Source organism: Gekko japonicus, unplaced genomic scaffold (assembly GCF_001447785.1).
Source record: "Gekko japonicus isolate JY-2015 unplaced genomic scaffold, Gekko_japonicus_V1.1 scaffold2754, whole genome shotgun sequence".
NCBI classification, from domain to species: domain Eukaryota; kingdom Metazoa; phylum Chordata; class Lepidosauria; order Squamata; family Gekkonidae; genus Gekko; species Gekko japonicus.
The window spans coordinates 148,673-168,850 of record NW_015163689.1 but is presented as its reverse complement, the minus strand read 5'-3'; the positions used below and the strand labels follow the sequence as shown (position 1 = coordinate 168,850).

Sequence of the window (20,178 nt, the reverse complement as noted above, 5' to 3'; positions counted from 1 at the left end):
ACGGTCGCCGGGCTGGGACTGTGGCCGGGAGAGGGTGGCGGGCGGGCCGACGGAGGCAGCGGAGGCGGGAGCCGAGCTGTGCGTCCCTATTGGTGGACGTATATGGTAATTGGCAGTTTCACCGGCCAAACACTAAAGAGGCGCATTTTAGAACGTGGGTCCCCACTATTCAATTATGATAAGGAGAGATAAGTGGGACCTGATTAGTGGCTGTAATGGCAAAAGAGCAGAATATAAATTTAAAACTAGACAGATACACACAATTTTCTGGATAGGGGTTAAATAAAAAATCTATTGCACAGAAATTTTTGAAGAGTGGGGCTTAATTTATTTCATATAAAATCAGTGGGAGAGTTAGAATAAGACTGCATATGATGCTACAGACCCACTTTCAAATATCCAGTCATATAATTGAGCTGCCAAAGCCACACACCATCCAGCTATTGACTGGGTCTATAACACTGAGGAATTATTCTACTAATAGTTTGTTTTTATCTTTTCTCAGGGGAAATCTCTTGACACGTACTTTAACTGACATAGTGAACAAAGAAGACTTCGTGTTGAATTCTGAATATCTCATCACTCTGCTTGTTGTAGTTCCCAAGTGAGAATCTTTGATCCTCATGAAGGAGTTAAACATATTTAAAATATTTATTAGTCACATTCCTACCTTACAGGAACCCAAGGCAGTTTGATAATAATACTCAGCATTTATGTATTGCTTTATTCAACGTTCTTCACTTAAATCTCAACAACTCTGGAAGAAAAGTCATGGCTATTACATATTACAGTCAGGGGCCCAAAGCTGAAGAATGGTGCCTTACACGCCATTCATACAAGCAGGGTTATACTTCAATGGACATTAAAGGGTATAACTTTGCTTGGAATGACATTAATAGAGTGGTTGTGGCAGAGGCAAAGTTCAACAGAGGAATTAAAAGCAAATCCATTCAGAAGCAAGTCCAATTATTTATTTATTTATTTATTTTATACCCTGCCCTATCCCACAAGTTGGCTCAGGGCGGCTTACAATATAAGATCCATAATGATAGAAACAATGAAACCATAAAATAGTAGCAAAAACCCATGCCTCATGTCAAGCAGAAACAGGTGCCCCGGGAAACTCCAGTGCCCAAATAGTATCCAGAACAGCAGGGCACTGGGAAAGGGCCATGAACCAGGGAGGCCAGAATGGTTGAACATCCACTGCCTCCACTGAGAGCCTGGTGGAACAGCTCCATTTTACAGGCCCTGAAGAACATGGCCCTGATCTTGGGTGGGAGCATGTTCCACCAGGTCGGGGCAAAGGCCGAAAAAGCCCTTGTCCTGGTTGAGGCTAAGCGGACATCCCTTGGGCCAGGGATCACCAGGAGGTGCTGGTTGGAAGCGTGTAAAGCTCTCAGGGACCTGGGCAGAAGCCAGACTGGAAGGGGTCCAGTATGGAAGCATCACTAAGAAAGCCTGGAGCTGCTCAGCCACCACCCTCTCAACTACCTTACCCAGAAATGAAAGATTTGAGACTGGGCGGTGGTTGGCGGGGACCGCAGGGTCCAACAATTTTTTTTGAGGCGTGGATGTACCACAGCTTCCTTCAAGCCCCTTGGGAATACCCCTGAAGAGAGGGATAAGTTGATAATATCTCCCAAGGGGGGGCCAAACCCCATCCCTGCGAGCTTTAACTAGCCAGGATGGACACAGGTGAAGGGGACATATGGTAGGTCTTACAGTCACAAGGATCTTATCCACTTCCTCACTGGAGAGCTGACCAAAACTGGACCCAAAGATGGACAAGGGGCTTCCAGTTCCCTTACTGTATCGAGCATGACTGGGAGGTCCTGGCGGAGCAGCAAGACTTTATCTGCAAAATAACTCACAAATGCCTCGCAGCCAATGGCCAATTCTTTATCATTTTGCTTGCATTGAGGCAAGGTAGTCAAAGACCAAATCGTCCTAAATAATTGGGCCAGGCGAGAGCTGGCAGACACAGTGGAGGCCACGTAAAGTCTTTTTAGTGGCCTTCACTGCCATCTTGTAGGATTTCATAACCAAGCTATGAGACGTTCTCATAGCTTTGTCACGAGCACACTGCCACCCTCGCTCTTGTCATCTCAGTTCTTGCTTCATCCTCCATAGCTGCGGGGTGTACCACGGGGCTACCTTGGTACAAGAACAGAGAGGATGCCAAGGGCTGGTTTTGTTGATGGCCTCAGAGAGCTGGCTATGCCAGTACTCCACCAGCTCATCTAACAAATTGCCAGGGGGCATCAGATCCTTCAGAGCATTCTGGAACCTGATCTGGTCCATCAGGCTACGCAGGGTAGCATAAATCTCGCCACCTATTGAGTGTTATTCCAGGAAAGCAGGATTGCAGACTAAACCATGGATTTCCTGAAACATAGCTTAGTTGTAGTCAATACACACAGCAGTGCCAGTTCCCAAAATTTGTATGTGTATGTTTAATAAGAAATTGACCTAAACACAAGAACCAGGTTTTAAAAATTTAAATCTTGTTACTTTCATTATATCAAAGGCTTTCCTAATGTTGTCTCTGATTCTATATATTAAAAGGATATCATCACAAAATAAGATCCTTTCTCTACTTACAAATACTATTCTTTAAGTCTTGCCTTTCTTGTTGTATCAGGTCAAGTTATACACAGTGGCAAAAAACATATGAATCACTCTCCGACATGGTGGTTCCTCGCTCTACAAAGTAAGTATTGAGTTAAATTCCATTTTAGGAATCATTCTTATTACTTAAAATTAATTAGCATACCCACTATCTCTCATTCACTTCCTGGAGGCAGATAGAGTAAATGAGTAATTCAAGGGCATTAAAGTATCGACTAGCTAAATAGGGTCTGAACTCCGATTAATCCTGTTCCAGAGCAATGCACAAGGAACTTAGAATTGCTCTCTTCCTTTCTGCCTGATCTGAAGTTTCCCTTTCTTGGCCAGTTCCATGACTGTCATTTATTTATTTATTACTTCTATTTATATCCCGCCTTGCCTTGCCTTACACAGACATGTAATCAGATAAGGAGAAAGATGCACAGGAAGTAAGGATTAATTGAGAAGAAGCTCGATTAGGTGAGGGAGCGACCCCATACAATGGGGAGCAGGACTACTGTACCTTTAATAGTGAGGTAGAAGAGGAAATCTGAACAGATACAAGAGCAGCAGCACTGCTGAAACACAACTGAAGGCTCAGGTGCCTTGTACTCTGCTTGCTTTGGTAGTGATGTGAGGGAAAACAGGCAAAACTGACATGAGGATGTATTTCGTATGGGTAATTTAGAAGGAACACCTTTGTAAGAATTGCCTGCAACCTTTGGAATGCTTGGACTCTGACTGACCTGACAGTTGCAGCTTTGGTGCAAGATTAAAACAGATGCAGCACAACATTTAAAGCCAAGCAGCTGCCAAAAGTAACAGCGCTACAGCCCTTCTTACAATCACACCAGATCGTTTATGCACGTGTACCCAGCTAGTTGCTCCTGCTATATTCCCACATTGTCCCCACTTGAGACAACAGATTTTATTTTGTATCAGGGAGGAATCTGCAACACTTTCCCCATTGTGCCTCCATCCTGTACTAGGGTGCTGGGGCACGGAAGGTCAGGGTAGAGTGGTCAACAGGCATGGAGAAAAATGTCCTGTCCCTTTAATAGAGGCTGAATGCATGACAATGGGCAGTTGAAGCTTTTCATGGAATGGTGGAAAATAGCAACCTATTAAGCCCGTTAAAGGGAAAGGACCCTTTTCTTCAGGTCGGTCGGCAACCCTAGATCAGGAGCTGTGGTACCTGTAGAAAATGGTCTGTCAGCAGAGGCAATGTTTGTTTGTTTTTTGTTAATTTTTTAAAAAATGCTATTTTGGGGAGTTTTAAACTTGCTTTTGAACCATCCTGAAGGATTTTCTATTAATCAGGGGAAACTGGAAAAAGCAGCTGGGGGGGGGGAAATCCCCAAACTCACATGTGACAATAGTGCACATGCCTGCATGCATCACAGTAATGTGCCCTAAATGAAAAATGCCAGAAGAGATAAGCCGGTCAAGCATCTCCGAAGTCTACTCAGTGTTCTGTATTTTACCCCTACAGGATGATTGCTGAAGATGGAGAGGGAGGACTCTTCACTGTAACTCTGTTTCGAAAAGTGATGGAGGACTTCAAAGCCAAAGCAAGAGAAAACAAGTACTGTCCATTAGTATGTCGTAAGGGGAGGAGAAAGGTTTAAGACATCCATTCTTATTTTGTTAAACAGAAGCCATCCGTACACATCATGCCACAATGCTCTTGGATTCTTCACATTGACACTTCCAAATTGAACCAGTTTTGAACCCATTTAAGAATAGTCTCTCCCAAGACATTATTTGTGCATATGAGCAAACGTTGCTAACATGAGACAGAAAGAAGAGAGCCATAAATCAAATGCAGACAGTATAAAGCTTATATTCAGATCACCTAGGTGAGACAAGTACATTTAAGTTCATGTGAGAATACACTTCAACACTATGGCTTCTAATCAGGAAACAATGTGAGTTGCAGTTCTGTGAGGGGCTAAGGCTATTTAAGAAAGAATTCTTAGCACTCTCTAAAGTACTAGATACTTTGGAATGGGGTGGAGAGCCACAATAGTAAAATTGGTTTTGAGTGTCTCTAAGTTTTGTAGTATGGATGTGCTCTAAGTCTAGTATGGGACAAATATTGCCACTGGTCCCAGGCCAGTTAAAATGAAGTTTGTGGAACAAACTGCAATTGGCATATCCCATTGCTTTCAGCGGGACAGTCACTGCTACTTTTATTTGGAGCTCAACTAATATGGATCACTATTACTTCCTTCCCTGACTTCTAATTTATTCCACTTTTAGCATTACACAGCTAAAAATGCCAAGGCAGGCAATGTAATTTTAAATGTGCATGTTTAATAAGGTACAGATGCTGAATGCCAGTCGTTTATTTGTTTTGAGGTTCATAGTGCGGGAATTCTATTTTGATGAGAAAGAACTGAAATATGAAAGAGAAGAAATGATGAAGTTAGCTTCCGATAAGAAGCAACAGTATGTGAGTACATATCAAACTGACTGCCCTTGCCTAACACTCGGGAATCTGTTTTCATATATCACTCAGGTGGTTAAGGGGGTTAGACAACTGTCTTCCTAATAAAAGAGGAAGTACGCAGTCTCTTAAATAACTTATAATAGCCAGTACACCCTTAGGGTTTTCCAGTATTGTATTTCAGTACAGTAATTGTGCTGTTCTCACTGTTGCCTCTTCCTTACAGCACTGCTTTGTATTTTTGCCAACACTAATACTGCAGTATGCTTTTTAAAGCCCAGAATGTTTTATTTTCCTCCCTGATAGTGCATCTGTGGTGAGCTGGAGTGCTGCATCGATTATTACTGTAGCTATTGCAAGCAAATATCACCGACATCTGTTGGCTAGTACTTTCTTAAAAAGATGTAGCCAGTTGATATATGACATAAAACCATGTGGTATCAGCAGCATTAAGCAGTATATATGAAATTCGCTGTAGTATAAATTCTTTCAGTAAACAAGTTTGGGAAAAATGGTATTTTTGTTTCTCAGCCTCCTCCCAAAGGCGAATGCAGTCTTCTGCCTGTGGCAAAAGCTGCTCTGGGTGACCACAACACATGATCAGCACACCTTGTGCAACACTTGACCGTACTCACCTCACTGCAGTCTCACCCACCCACACTTTTGCTACATTCTTTTATTATTGAACTAGTTATACCCCAAGTTGAACGGACAAGAATGGAATTTCTGGACATTTAAAGTGCTCTTACTGAACTGGATCCAGAAGTACATTTCTGCTAGTGGAAAGGGGTGCATTTTTTGCCATTACTCGCTTCCATTGCAGACCTCTGTCTCACCCTTCATGCTGTCCTTGCCTTCTGGAGTAGGATTTTAGGGAGCATTTCAGGCTGAAGCAGGATAGGGGAGGTGAAGAAATCCCGTTCCATTGTCAGACAGCCCTGCCACCACTGGAAATTATTGCTGGGTCCAATGCAATGCTCCCTCTAAGCTGTGGAGTCTTCTGAGCAAAAATCTTACTTTGTGAGCTCCTGGCATTAAAGTTGTGAGTGAGCAGTTTGGCTGCTGCATAAATTAGTTTGCTCTAGAGCCATCCTTCCTAAGACAAAAATGTGTGAGCTGGAGGCTAAAAAAACTGAGCTAGCTCACACTAACTCAGCTTAGAGGGAACACTGGTCCAATGCATTGCCTGATCCAGAAACTAATGCCTGCAAATATGGACTTGAGTTTCAGCGGATTGGTTTGTGCTTAGCTGTGTGAACCAGTGGCTTTTAGCAGTGAAACTAGCATGGTGTAGTGTTTGGACTAGGGAGAGCTGGGTTCAGATCCCCATTCTGCCCCGGAAATGCACTGGGTGACCTTGTAGTGATCATCAGAGAATGATGTAAGGTGCTTTGGGTTCCTATTGAAGAGAAAGGCAGGATATAACTGAAATAAATCATTAGTGACGGATGGCGCAGTTCCTCTCTTAAGCTTTTGTGTGTACTTTCAAAAGACATAGGTAAAATTATTTAATTATTTATTTGTTTAACTTTTACCCTGCCCTTCCCATGAAGGTGGGCTCAAAATTACACTTTTATAGTAGTTCAAGTGGGCAGGATATTGTTCTGTGTGATCAGAATCATCCAACACATTTTGGTGTCTGATAAAACATCCAAATGGCACTCACCATGACAGTAAAATATAACAATTTTTTTGGCCTTGTCATGTTACCTCAAATTCAACCCCCAATAGGCTTGGCCCGTCAGCACTGAAAACTGGCTAGTGTGAACACAGATGTGGTGATGGTTTATTGTATGGAAAGCACTGTCATCTTCTACAGACAGCAGCAATTGGTGTAGTGATGATTACAGGGCTATGAGAATATAAAAAGAGTCTTGCTGGTTTAGACCTGTGGTCCCTCTAGTCCAGCATCCTATCTCACACAGTGGCCAATCAGTTACTCTGGAGGGCCAACAACAGGGCAGAGGCCGAGGCCTTCCCCTGATTTTGTCTCCTGGCATTGCTACTCACAGGTTTACTGTCTCTGAATGTGTAAGTTCTCTTTAGTCACCAAAGGTAGTAGCCACTGAAAGACAGATTCATGGAGGATAGGTTTATTCCCTTTTAAAGCTGTGTCTGCCTGTGGCCATCACTATGTCACTTGGACGGCTTCAAAAGGGAATTAGATAAGCATATGGAGCAGAGGTCCATCAGTGGCTATTAGCCACCAGGTATAGATAGGGGCTCTGGGGCAAGTGATGCTCTGTCTTCGTGGTGCTTGGGGGGGGGGGTCAACAGTGGGAAGGCTTCTAATGTCCTGGCCCCAATGGTGGACCTCCTGATGGCACTGGTATTTCTGGCCACTGTATGACACAGAATGTTGGACTAGATGGGCCTTTGGCCTGATCCAACATTGGCGTCTCTTATGTTCTTAAGTGATTCCACATTTTAAATCACTCTTTGTATAAAGAAATCTTTCCTTTTGTCTGTCCTGAATCTCAGATGATGAGGGGGAGAAGGTAAGCATCTTGCCCTTCAGTTCCCCCCAACTCCCTTACAGCAGAAAGGCGATAGGAAATTTTGCTAGACCCATGGCAAGCTGCTTGCTTCTATTGAGCCTGATAATAGAATGTGGGCCACACAGCCACAGTGTCTACTTGGGCTTTTCCTCTGCTTTAGGGGGCAAATGAGAGAACTCATTTTTCTATTAGTTCTACCAGGAGGCACAACCCCTGCCCCCAGTGTACCACTTTCATCATCTGCATGGTGCTTGGTGGTTTTATTATTAATTCAATTTATGAATCACCCCATCCCTGAAAAACCAGTGCTCTGGGTGATATACATCAATGATAAAATAACATACCAAAATAATAGATAAAAATGTACCACAATTCAGATAAATAGCATGTAATTAAAAACCTAAAATCCAAGATGGTGTCCTAATAAATCTTATTCCCATACTGAACTGTGTTGCCAACCCATGGGCTGGGTAGGAGGAGGGAAACATCATGAAACAAGGAGAGGGAGGGAGGGAGGGAGGGGTTTTTTTTTGCCAGCGATGGTCATACTGTCGCTGTCCTCAACCAAAATCAGATACACGGACAGCTGAATCAACCTCCATGTTCAGAAGCAATATGAATGCCAGTTGCTGGGGTGGTCAGCAGTATGGGTTCACCTGCTAATGAGGCTTCAGGACATCAATTCAGCCAGTGTGGGAAGCAGGATGCTGGACCACAGGGCTGACTTAGGAGGGGACAGATAAAAATTGTAACCATAAATGCAAGTAAAGTGTAACTTCTTTCCTACCAAAGGGTCCGCTGTTGCGTTGGTTGAAGGTTAACTTCAGTGAAGCATTTGTGGCTTGGATTCATATAAAGGCTCTCAGAGTTTTCACAGAATCTGTCCTCAGGTAAGCAGGTCAATATATTAGGGGCAACTTTTCTCAGACCATGGTATGCAAAGGTAAGCAATTCTGATTTTAAAAGGATTTCAGCAGCCATTTAACTCTTCTCCCCAAATTAATAGGATTTTAGTGTGCTTGTTGAATCATACCCAAGGTGCTATAATATCACAAATACGGGAAAAGCGGCTCACTGTAGTCAAGATGTGATGTTGTTAAGGGTCAAGCTGCAATGGCTGATGCATTTAGATCATAAAAATATCCTTCAACAATACAAGGTTTGATACTTCCAATGCCCGTTTATTACTCCAGTACAAGGTCCCTATTGTTGATACAACACGTTTGCCTCCCCACAAGAGCATGTTGTGTCAACAGGAGGCACCACGCACTAGAGGAATGCACGGGAGCTGATGGAACAAAATGATAGGCTCCAATGCCAAGGTTGACCAAGTGAAATATTTTATGCAGAAATAGTTGAAGCAGCTCTCTCTGTAAACCGTCTTGAAGATTGTTAGTTCGAAATGCAGTGACAAGATTGCTGCTAAAGGTCAGATATAGGGACCATCTCATCCCTGGGCTGCAAGATCTTCAGAGGCTGACTGGTTGTTTCTGGCACAATTCAAGTGGAATTTAAAATTCCTTAATGGCCTAAGTCCAGGGTACCTGACCACCTCCTCCTGTACTGTCCAGCTAACTTTTTAAGATCCTCTTCTGGGCTCCCACCAGCAGGGGTATGGCAGGAGCTAGAGACAGGGCTTTCTTGGTGGTAGCATCCTGTCACTTGAATGCCCTCCCCATATGCCTCCATGGCTCCTACCATGCTGCTGTTTAGGTAGTAAGCGAAGATGTTGTTTGCTACGTGTTTAGTTGTTATGGAGCTTATGGAATGATGTTTTTGTTGCCTCATGCTGCTGACTGTATGGTTGGTACTGGCTTTTTGTTTTGTTTACAGTTGGGGTTTACAATGTTGGTCTTTGAACTTTTAAATTTCTACCTTTTATTGTTAACCACCTTGAACAGATCATTACAGTGGCTACCTACCTATTTTGCAAATAAAGTGTTTCCCATCACATTCTGAATAAATCTTGTCCTAGCTGACAGCTTACCCCATAACTTTACTTCAAAAGGTATGGACTCCCAGTGAATTTCCAGACGATGTTACTGCAACCCAGTAAGAGATCGGCAAAGAGGTTGCGAGACGTCCTTAATGCAGTCTTCAAACATCTGGATGAAGTAGCAGCAGCTAGTATAATGGATGTAAGCACTGTCTGTTACACAAAGGATATGATCCATGAAATTTACAACTGCAGTTGCCATTTAAACCAAACAAATGCAAAAAATCAAGTCCACTAAGTATTTCCTAGCCTCAGCTCCCCACATCCTTGTTAAGTCCCATCACCCACATTGTATGCTGTAAAACCAATGATGATTGGCAGGCAGAAAACACAAGTAGTTGGGCAGGAGAAAAGCGAATTGAAAGAGGTTTGAGTGGCTTAGAGGATCACCACTTTAAGATGCTGGTCAGTAGAGACACATCTGTTCATTTCTCCACTCTTCTCACCCATAAGACAGATAGGACCACTACTGATACAAACGTCTACTCACTACTTACTTTAAAAAGGTAAAGGTTTCCCTTGCTCGAAAGCCAGTTGAATCTGACTCTAGGGGGTGGTGCTCATCTCAGTTTCCAAGCTGGAGAGCCAGCGCTGTCCGAAGACATCTCCGTGGTCATGTGGCCGGCGTGACTCGGCGCCAAGGCGCACAGAATGGTGTTAACCTTCCCACCCAAGTGGTACCTATTCATCTACTTGCAATTTCTTGCTTTCAAATTGCTAGGCCGGCAGGAGCTGGGGCCAGAGACAGGAGCTCACTCCATCACGCAGCACTAGGGTCTCGAACTGCCGAACTTCCAGTCTGCAGTTCAGTGTCTTAGCCACCTCGGCCCCTTACTATTTCGTTTACTCTCCTGCATATCCTGTTTTTCCTAACAGTCTCTGACAAGCGGTTGTATACCTACTAATAGATGTAATGAAGATTGTATAATGGGGTGACTTTAATCAGACATCGATACACAACTGCAAGGAGTTGGAACTAAACTGTAATGTAATAACAATATTGGGATACAATAAAAACATTTGGAAAAAAAAAAAAAGATACACAACTGCAAGGCAGTTTCCCCAACCTTGGCTTTCCCCCAAGCATTACTCGTTCCCTTCAGACTTCTCAGCACTGAATCCATGCAGGGAGAGGACCTTTACTAGGTGCCCTACAGTCTTACTCTTTTCGTTGCAATCTGACCCATAAAGTCTATTTGGCTGTAGCATCTGCCTGAGGGAATAATGAGAACTCTTGCCTTGCAGTTGTGTATCATTGTCTGATTAAAGTCACCCCATTATGCAATCTTCATTACATCAAAGCTTCTTTCTATACATACCCATATCCATTGTACATCTTGTACCCTTTAAAAAACCTTGCGGATAGTCAGGTTGCAGAGGCGCAACAAGCTGCGGAGGAATGAAAAGGATCCTTGCTTATCCAGATCTTTATGTACTGAAGTATTACGCTATCTGAGCAAATGGTTTCTGCTGCAATACCCTTATAAATCACAAGCTTGACAAAGTTCAAAGAGGAAACCCCACAACACCTTCAGTCCAGTTTCCCAAAGGCTGTCTCTGTGCCTTTGAATAAGATTAATAGATCCCGATTTGAGGGCATCTGATGCAGCAACCTTGCTGAACGTGTGCAGGTTGGGCTAAGACCAACATCTGAATGAGAGACTAGGTAGGAAGCCATTTTTAACTTTTGTGAAATAACACATTATGAAGTGACAGAAAAACCCATCTACTTCCCAGTTCCCTGTACTCTGTATTGTCTGTTCAGCCTTTGTCTCATGGTGGATGCATTCTGCAAAGTATGCCCTGTAACATCCCTGTTCTAGCAGTTAATTGGGGCGGGAGAGAAGAATGGGTCTGTGGAAGAATAACCCTTTCACAAGGAACTTTTCTGCAGTTTGCAGTAACCCTATCTTGCCATCTTAACTTACCGTTATTTGATGCAATACAGTAGTTAGATCACACCGTAACACACCGCATGTACATATCAATGTTAATTTCTCACGCAGTTTATGTGACCAAACGTTTTCTTTCCAGGCTTCTATGGACATTCCTGGCTTACAACTGAGCAGTCAAGAATACTATCCTTATGTCTATTTCAAGATAGACCTCAGCCTTCTGGACTGCAGCTAAGAGAAGCATGACATACTAAAGGGTGGATACACTGTACTGGGTTATCAGAACAACGAAGTTAATGTGTATGCATCTCCATTCCAAGCTGTCTTTTTAATATAAGGGGGCTGTTTTGACAGGGGCATAGCCTTTTCCTGGTAAGGATACTAAATAACTGGACACAAGTTTTTATTATTGTTCCCAGGCTTGTCCTATTCCATTTTAAGTGTTAAGGTTCAAAAAGCCTTTTCTGATCATGTTAGAAAATGTGCTTCATAAGGCAAAGGTATTACAGTTGTATTTATTTATTTTTTGTCTTTTGTAAATTACAAAAAAAAGAAAGAATTATTAACGATTATTTTAAATAAAATAAGATACTATCCTGTAGTTAAAGGATAAACTGTTATTTTAAGTCACTGGATCTATGGCTGTTTGATGTTCAAATTAAATCAACAAACCATGCACACTTTTGCACTAAGTACTGTTATATACAAATTCAGAATTTAATCTCTTAGGGGGATCTATGAAATGCTAGTCCCTATTGTGACAATGTGATATCTGTGAATGATTTTCATATAAAAAAACCCCTACAGGTAAACAGCCACTCTCACCCCAAATTCAGGGTGTATTTAGCCTTTTTTCAGCCCACACATCATTTTCATTGTCTCCACTGCACTCCCCTTTGTTTGTTACACAGTCTATTTAGTGCTTTATACTTTACCCCTTGACTGTGGGGCGTAACACTGAGATCACCCCCCAAAAAAAAGGATTGGGAAGGATTTATAACCCATTCCACAGCTACAAATTTTGTTCTGCATGGGACATGGCTGCCACTTAATCGTTAAAGAAGCACAAAACATCTATTTCCCCAGTATACTGTTGTTACATTTTGTCTGGATTTTTATCATCTCGGAAAAACAGAAACCCAGTGCAAAATCTGGGGAGGAATTGATGAAAATAAAACTGCTCATTCCCTCAACGAAAGAATTCTGTGTCTGATGAAACAGCTAATAATGAAGTTCCTGCTCAATGTAGCAGAGAAATTTTAAGCCGCCGTGACAGTATGGCAGTTTGCAAGGCAAATACCAGTACGGTACAGACATCCTTGTGTTTATCTCACAAGGTTAATACTCACTGTAAAAAAACAAAAAACAAACTTGCAATGCACAAAAGCAACCATCACCTCACTTTAGAGGAAAATGCACTAACTTCCCTCAGTACATAACAGAAGAGATACCATAAACTAAACTACTAAACTTTCCTCAAAGGGTAGTTTAAAAACGTGAAATGTAAATCCAGTGGGTGGAAGTGGACTGAGACATCAGACAAGATAGACTGGTCACAGCACTGTTTTTTGAAGTTGTGTTCTTCAGATGGCAGGGTACAATCATTTTAATACTGACTCCAGATTGCTTTCATATGTCCTGGTTAAAGAAAGCGAGGACATCTGAACAGTCAGTGTCCTTCTGTAAGGCAGCTAAATCACGGTGTCTGCATTTTACCTGGAAACAACTTCAGCCAGACCCCACAAACCTCTGTCTGCAGGACCACAATGGTAGGCTGCAACTTCAGATGGATGCATGGCTCTAGGAAGACTGAGAAATACTTGCCTCAGTCCTTCCCCAATCACCGTCAAGCAGTACACGCAGTGTCTCTAAACCCCAAAGGCACCGAAAAAGAGGTGGGATATGTCCCCTTCTAATAAGATTCCATTCTTGCGGCTCAAACAGAAGAGACAAAGATCATGGGATGAAGAGCTATCTACCTAGGTTTGTTTAGGCTCACAGCTGTGCAGGAAACAGAAAGGAAGGAAAGGTAGAGGAGGTTTAATCCTTCAAAATCTACTAGCCCCCCCCCACTAGTATTTTTGAAGACAAAGTAAAGGCTGAGTTCAAATAGTAAGCCAAGTGGAAGTTAAAGGATTAAATCCCTTCCTTTTCCTGAACATTTGTTGTTGTTGTTCAGTCGCCCCCAGGTAAACTGAGCGGGAACCCTAATGAATGGAACTGACATGCAACCTTCATCTTGTCTCTTTAAGTCCTATAAAATAGTGCTCTGCAATGTTTTTGCTTGCTGTGTTGCAGGCATCATCGCTTTAAAGCCCAAACATGTAGCTCTGTACAACACTGACATAAGTGTGTCAAAAATATTTTTTTATTCTTTCATTGAAATCAAGGCTGGAGCAACTGCAGTTTGGAGGGGGGGGGAGGTCACATTTTAAAACTAGTTACAATAAAAATCTCAAGTCACGGTCAAACAGTACATACCAGCTGGACAAAGGCCAAAATGAGAGAATTTCAATGAAAGATCAGGGTTGCCTTCACGATACCTGTTGCGCAAGATACAATCAATTTTTACCAGATACAAAAAAAATTCATAGAATTTTTGGATGGTTTTCTTGAGAGGAACCCAGTTCACTTTAACAGTGTTTCCGACAACTGACTCAGGGCTCCTCCTTCAGCAAAAAGGCTGCTGGATATATCCACGTGATGCAGTGAGGATGTGCCAAACCACGACCCAAAGTCTCTCAAGAAACTAAATGTCTTCAGCCTCTCACAATTCATCCTTGTCCCAGTCATCGAGATCTACGTCACTGAGATCAATATCCTCTTCAGCAGGTAGCTAGGAGACAATAAAGCAAAATATGTGTTCATTTAGGTGACAAAACTGATGAGTGTCTGCACTTCAGAAAACCTATTTCTTGAATCACAACAGGAAGCATTCAGGAATTCACACAGAGGACGCTACACCTGAGGGAGCCACTGCAGCCAGTAAGTCAATTTTGAAATGAAGGCCAAATTGTTTTAACTAAACCTTTTGGCACAGCAAATTACTAACAAAATCTTTTACACTGGTGGGAGATATTATTAGACAACAACTTCATTCCAGTACTGCAGGTTACTGCTTAAAGAAACGGATTTTGCTCCTAAATAGGGTTTTAACAATGCAATTTCAGCTAGAGAATTTTTGCTTGTACTAAATGGCATGTACAATAAAGAAACTCATTAGAACTGAACACCCTTTGCTTATCCTGCAGTCTCACCCCCCAGGTTATTTCATTTTCAGTAACATTCTCAAGTAGTTAGAGATAGCTAAACGCAAACTGCTCTTTAGAGTTAGCAGTTTCAAAAGTTTGTTTAATTGCATCAGCTCAAAGCCATAGTAAAACAGAAGTTTAATTATAAAACACTTGCTATGCGAGCCAGATGCAGACTAAATTTTATATTAGCATACTGGAACTTTCCTGCCTCCCCCCCAATTAGGAGGGAAAAAAATAAAAACAAGAAGCTGAGAGGCGCCTTCAGCTCTACCTTCTAACAAGCAACCCAAAGTTAGCAGGAGAGAAACCCAGAGGAGTCAGCAAGGGAAAGTAATGATTAGGAAGATGTCTATATAGAACAGGAAAAGGATGTCAACTGTGACAGTGAAAAAGTGAAACAGGATCACAGTAAAAAAAAAAAAGTCAGCCTAGCTTTGAACAGAGATCAGGTGTTATATGAGGTGGCAGACAGGAAAATAAGCACTAGAACGGAGTTTTCAGGGAGATCTCTAAGAGGGGTGGTGGTGGATTTTTAGCAATACTAAGAAGATGCCTGTGGGAGTTAGCAAACAAACTATTCTGAAGGGAACAGTCTGGAAACATCCCTCGTGAAAATTCACCCCATGCCACAAGACTACATCTGAAGTGCTAAAGACAAAGTGAAAGTGTTCACGTTTTCAGAGATTAAAGATGCTCCTTACCTCACCGTCTTTCCCATCCCATGGTTCTATCGTGTTAATCTTTGCGAAACCCCCCGCAACTATTGGTGCTGTGGACCCACGGCCAACAGACAGCTCCCTAAAGGAAGGAAGGCCCGAAACATGTTAGAATTTTGTCGTCGTCCCCCCTCGCCCGCTACAGTGGTACAGTAGCATACATTTTGCTCAGGAACAACTCAGCTGGCACACAAGACCGCAAAGCTTTCCAGACTCAAGTACAGCTATTTTTGCTGGGCAACAGACACTGCAGATTTTGTGTCTTGTAAGAGTTAAATATGCTCAGCAAGGGAAAAAAAAGTTTAAATGTACACATGCCTGACTTCAAGTAAAGATAGCGTTGACGTAAAGGGAGAATGAAACAACCACAAGAACACACTTCAGCTATTGGAAGTGAGATTTGCTCCCCACCAATACAGAACTATTACCTAACATTGCCCAAACTCAACAGATAATGCTATGCTTCTAAAGATTTAGGTACCAAAAATATACATGTATGTGTTTATATGTTTTTATACCTTAGGAATTCATTAATCCCTTGCTCACTGAATGAGCCTTTCAGGAGTGCAAATTTCATTTTCCGAGCATTAACTGCTGCCATGGCTGGATAGCCAAATCCTCCAATTCCCAAGGAATTTTCAAGATCAGGCTGTGCTCCTGCTTCAGTCCACAACCACCTTAAAAGAAAGGAATTGAAAAAAATGGTATTAAAAAAATGAAAACGGGACTTGGATGTACGTATCAAAGCTACTTTCTGAACCCGAGGGCTTGCATCAATGCCCCTGGAGGTGCGACACTGAAGCAGGATAAGGGTGGTGGTAGCCCAAGCCCGGATCCTTTACATCCAAGTTAGTAACCAAGCTAGCACTTAAGAGGATTCTAAGATTATAGCTGTGCTCAATTTTTCAAGTCTACACACGTCCTTGGCATAATGAAGGTGTCCTGCCCTGAAAAATGCAGACATGGGAAGAGGCAGCACCTCTCCCAAAGATACTGAAAGACAAAACATCTGGTACTTACCCCCACATTTTCTTTTTGTATTTGTCTGCCATCTTTAACATCACTTCCAAGTAGGAGTTTCTACCTGCAGCTCCTGGTTTTGGGGGGGGGGGGGGGGGGGGGGATTACAAGAAGAATAGAAGAGACTAGATTTATATTCCACCCTTCACTACCCAAAGGAGCCTCGGAGCGGTTTACAAACCCTTTTCCTTCCCCTTCCCACAACAGACACCCTGTGAGGTAGGTGGGGCTGAGAGAGCTCTCCCAAGAACTGCCCTTGAGAGAACAGCTCTGAAAGAACTTATGACTGACCCAAGGTCACACCAGCAACTGCATGTGGAGGAGTGTGGAATCAAACCTGATTCTCCAGATTAGAGTCCACACTCTTCACCACTACACCAAAATGAGGGAATACATTTTATATTAAGTAGACAAGCAAGAGGGGCAAATGCTTTTTTGTTGCTTTACCTGTATCTAGGATATGAGGCAAAACTGAAATTATACAGAGCTGGTGAGCATCACATGTCTGCTTCAAGACATCCTCATTAGTAATCTGAAAAGGTAAGAAACAAATGCCTCATTACCAGCAAAACTTCTAACAGAGATAGATTAGCAAAGGAACAATTCTGCGCCGTTGGCTAGTTTCAAACTTCTCTCTGCCTCCAGTTGCTCCATTCACTCTTCTCCCAGTGCCACTGACATGGCCTGCTCTGACGTCAGTGCAAAGCCTTATGTCCACAGCTATGCATTACCTGTCACTTGGCTTAGCTGCTCTGGCACCACTGAGGGCCTACAACAGCTTTTGCCCAAGCACCGCAGAACTAAGGGACCTCAGAATTCACATTCCAATGTCAATGAGCAGCTTCGTAGAATTACACCACCCATGAACTTCCAGTGTGCTTGTAAATGACCATTATACTCTCAAAACCCTTACCAAGAAACAAGCAACCTTTAAGTCCTCAAGGTATGTAAAAGCTGATGGGTTTGTTCCAGCCAGCTTTTTCACTCAACCTTGCCCAATTTCCCCTACCTACTACAGTCTCTGTCGCACATGGCTTTTTGTCCAAAAGCCCCCCCCCCCCCCATCAGCAGAAAAACTGGCTGGATTCAATCCCAACACATACAACATTCAACCCAAAACGGAACTGTTTTCTATTTCAGGAGTCTCAGCCTTGTTGAGCCCGCTGGAATTTGGAATTTTGAGAAAGAATAGTGGATGTCACCACAAAATGCCATAGAAGAGCCCTAACCATATCCTTCCTCCATAAACTTTTACGTTTGTACTAAATGGAAGTGTTCAGGAAGGAAAATGGAAGGTTTTCCATTTTTGAAGAGGACAAAACAATAAAAAGCATTCAGGTACTAGTGTAACTACCTGTCTGATTTTACGGCTTTGGGGGGGGGGTAGACAGAATGTGTATATATTATGGATATGATAGGTGCTAGGTAGATTTCACTGGCTGAGACTGGAGTATAAATCTTCCATTCTTCTCCATCTCATCTCATTTATTTTGTCTTCTTGCAATGAACTATCCTGACTCCCATTTTTGGTTGAACTGTTGCTGTGATGAAGCAGTTTCTCTCACATACCCCTAATGAAGCCAAGATACCAGTTACTGCACACATTATCCTTTAAGCTGTAGCTACTGCCTGGGCAGCATCCCTTCAACCTTCAGCACTTTTCAACGCTGGCTAGAAAAGCATTATTATTATTTATCAAATTTATATCCCGCTCTCTGTCCCCCAAAGAGAGTCGGGGCAGCTAACAGCATATAAAATACACCCAACGAAAACCATACAAAAGATACAAACAAATTTTTAAAATATAGAATAAAAAGCACTGGACACTTTTGGATTGCTAGCTATGGGGGGGGGAGACGCGCAGCTCTGCGAAGGAAGGGAGGGAGGGAAAGATGGGCAAAGAGATGGGATGCAGCCCCCCCCCAATCAAGGCCCTTCATGGTTTAGCGGGGGTCCCCCGCTGCTGGCCAGCTGGCTGGGGAAGCCCCGCCCCCGAGCCCCAACACCCGCAGCCTCCCCTCTCCCTTCTCGAGAGAGAGGGAGAGGGGTGATTGCGGGCCATGTGTCCGATCTCCGCTTGGAGATTGGGCGGGCAGGGGCCTCCGGCTCCCTGACCTTAAAGGGGCTCTCTTTAAGTGCAGGGAGCCGGTGGGAAACAGCCCCACGCACTTGATCTCCTCTTGAAGATTGGGCGTGCGAGGCCTTCCGGCTCCCTGCACTTAAAGGGAGCCCCTTTAAGTGCAGGGAGTTGGTGGGAAAGGGCCCGGGAGTGTGGCCAAATTGGAAGGCAGCTGGAACGCCGTTCCTGTGTGTTCCGCCCCCAAAATAGCCCTGAAAGATGGAAAAAGAAAGGAGTGAACAGGTAGAGGAGGATAAGCGGAAAGACGCTTGAAAAGGAAGGAGTCAGGAAGACGAGCAACAAGAGGGCACTAAACTACTCTTCCCACATTGGTGATTGCTGTCCTACCCTGACCGCTGTTTCAAAATACATAAAATTCATAAAGACAGCACAAAGAGAACGGTTTTCAAGCCTATGAGCTCTCAAGTTCATTGGATTTTGTTCTAAACTTTCTTCTGTTCTAAAACAGAAGTTTCACTTCTGTATTTCCACTTAAAAAGACTGTAAATACAGAGCCCAAAAGCAAGCTAGAAAGCAGCTACCTTAGTAGGAAAGAGCTCACCTCTAGGAGTTCAGGTGGTGGTGCATTCTCTGAAAACAGGTCCACAGCCCGAGCAATAATATCTGATCTGGTCCGTCCACCATCATAATCAACAGGGTCTTCTCCTTTCTGGAAGATCTTGATGGTGGGAAATCCACGGATCTGCAATGAGGTTTTAGAACGGTAACAAGTAAGAGAGACAAGATTGATCTATCTTTTACAGTTATAGTATATTTAACCAAGTCAAATGTAGGTGCATGATTTTTTTTTACAGACAGTAGGAATTACAAGCAAAAGTCTCACAACAAAACAAGGAACTACTAACTGTCCAAGTGCTGAAAATCTTTTGGGATGGGAACAAAAACTGTCTATGCTTTTACCCAGTGCTGATTTTAAAGACTGCAAGTCAAGTTGTAAAAGTCTGCCCTTAAATTCTTAAATATTAAATACATTCTTAAATATTTGACAGTATCAATACTTAATCAGCATCAGAAACAGACTACTTTCATGGACTGCCTCAAACCAAACCAACCCAACTGAAAGAACTTCAGTGTAATAGAATTTTGAGAGCCAGTGTGGCAAAGCAGCTAGAGTGCCGAGAGGGAATCTGAGAAACCGTTGAGCAAATCCTCATTTTGCCATGGAAGCTTTTTTGGGAACTTGGCTCAGCCACTCTCTCTCAGCCTAGCCTAACTCACGGGGTTGTTGAGAGGAGAAAATGGAGAAAGGGAGAACGATGAACACTGCTTGAGCTTCTTGGGGGATGGGTGGGCTTTAAAAAAATCAATGACTTAAATATGCAATTACTCACCCCATATCGGCTTGCTAACACCTGGTTCACTGTAGCATCAACTGCAGCCAGCTTCACTTTTCCTTTGGTTTGCTCTTTCACTTCTGTTGCAGCTGATGCCCATTCTGGCTCTAGACTGTCGGGAAGATTAGTTTATTTTTCAAAATTCAAAATGAGTACTGGCAATACTGAGCATGCAGAAAAAACAAACACTGCATATACCTATTAGAGAGGTGAATGCCCAAAAGACAAATGGGGGGGGGGGGGGGACACACCATTTTTTTTCAACC

At 42.9% G+C, this 20,178-nt stretch overlaps 2 protein-coding genes across 2 annotated transcripts in view; one reads left to right on the top strand and one right to left on the bottom strand.

Moving 5' to 3' along the window:
* The window catches only part of ATP6V1C2 (ATPase, H+ transporting, lysosomal 42kDa, V1 subunit C2), a 34,832-nt gene extending 22,997 nt beyond the window's left edge, over positions 1–11,835 (top strand). The window contains exons 6-12 of the mRNA XM_015407782.1: positions 506–604; positions 2,645–2,713; positions 4,103–4,195; positions 4,972–5,065; positions 8,350–8,447; positions 9,566–9,695; positions 11,588–11,835. Coding sequence (XP_015263268.1) covers positions 506–604; positions 2,645–2,713; positions 4,103–4,195; positions 4,972–5,065; positions 8,350–8,447; positions 9,566–9,695; positions 11,588–11,683 — 679 coding nt within the window. The 3' untranslated portion in view covers positions 11,684–11,835. The remainder of the gene's footprint in view (positions 1–505; positions 605–2,644; positions 2,714–4,102; positions 4,196–4,971; positions 5,066–8,349; positions 8,448–9,565; positions 9,696–11,587) is intronic.
* A 1,525-nt stretch (positions 11,836–13,360) lies between these two features.
* Positions 13,361–20,178, bottom strand: part of PDIA6 (protein disulfide isomerase family A member 6) — a 26,737-nt gene continuing 19,919 nt past the window's right edge. The window contains exons 7-13 of the mRNA XM_015407780.1: positions 19,910–20,024; positions 19,120–19,260; positions 16,886–16,970; positions 16,439–16,511; positions 15,937–16,095; positions 15,404–15,500; positions 13,361–14,284 (exon numbers count right to left, since the gene is read on the bottom strand). Coding sequence (XP_015263266.1) covers positions 14,216–14,284; positions 15,404–15,500; positions 15,937–16,095; positions 16,439–16,511; positions 16,886–16,970; positions 19,120–19,260; positions 19,910–20,024 — 739 coding nt within the window. The 3' untranslated portion in view covers positions 13,361–14,215. The remainder of the gene's footprint in view (positions 14,285–15,403; positions 15,501–15,936; positions 16,096–16,438; positions 16,512–16,885; positions 16,971–19,119; positions 19,261–19,909; positions 20,025–20,178) is intronic.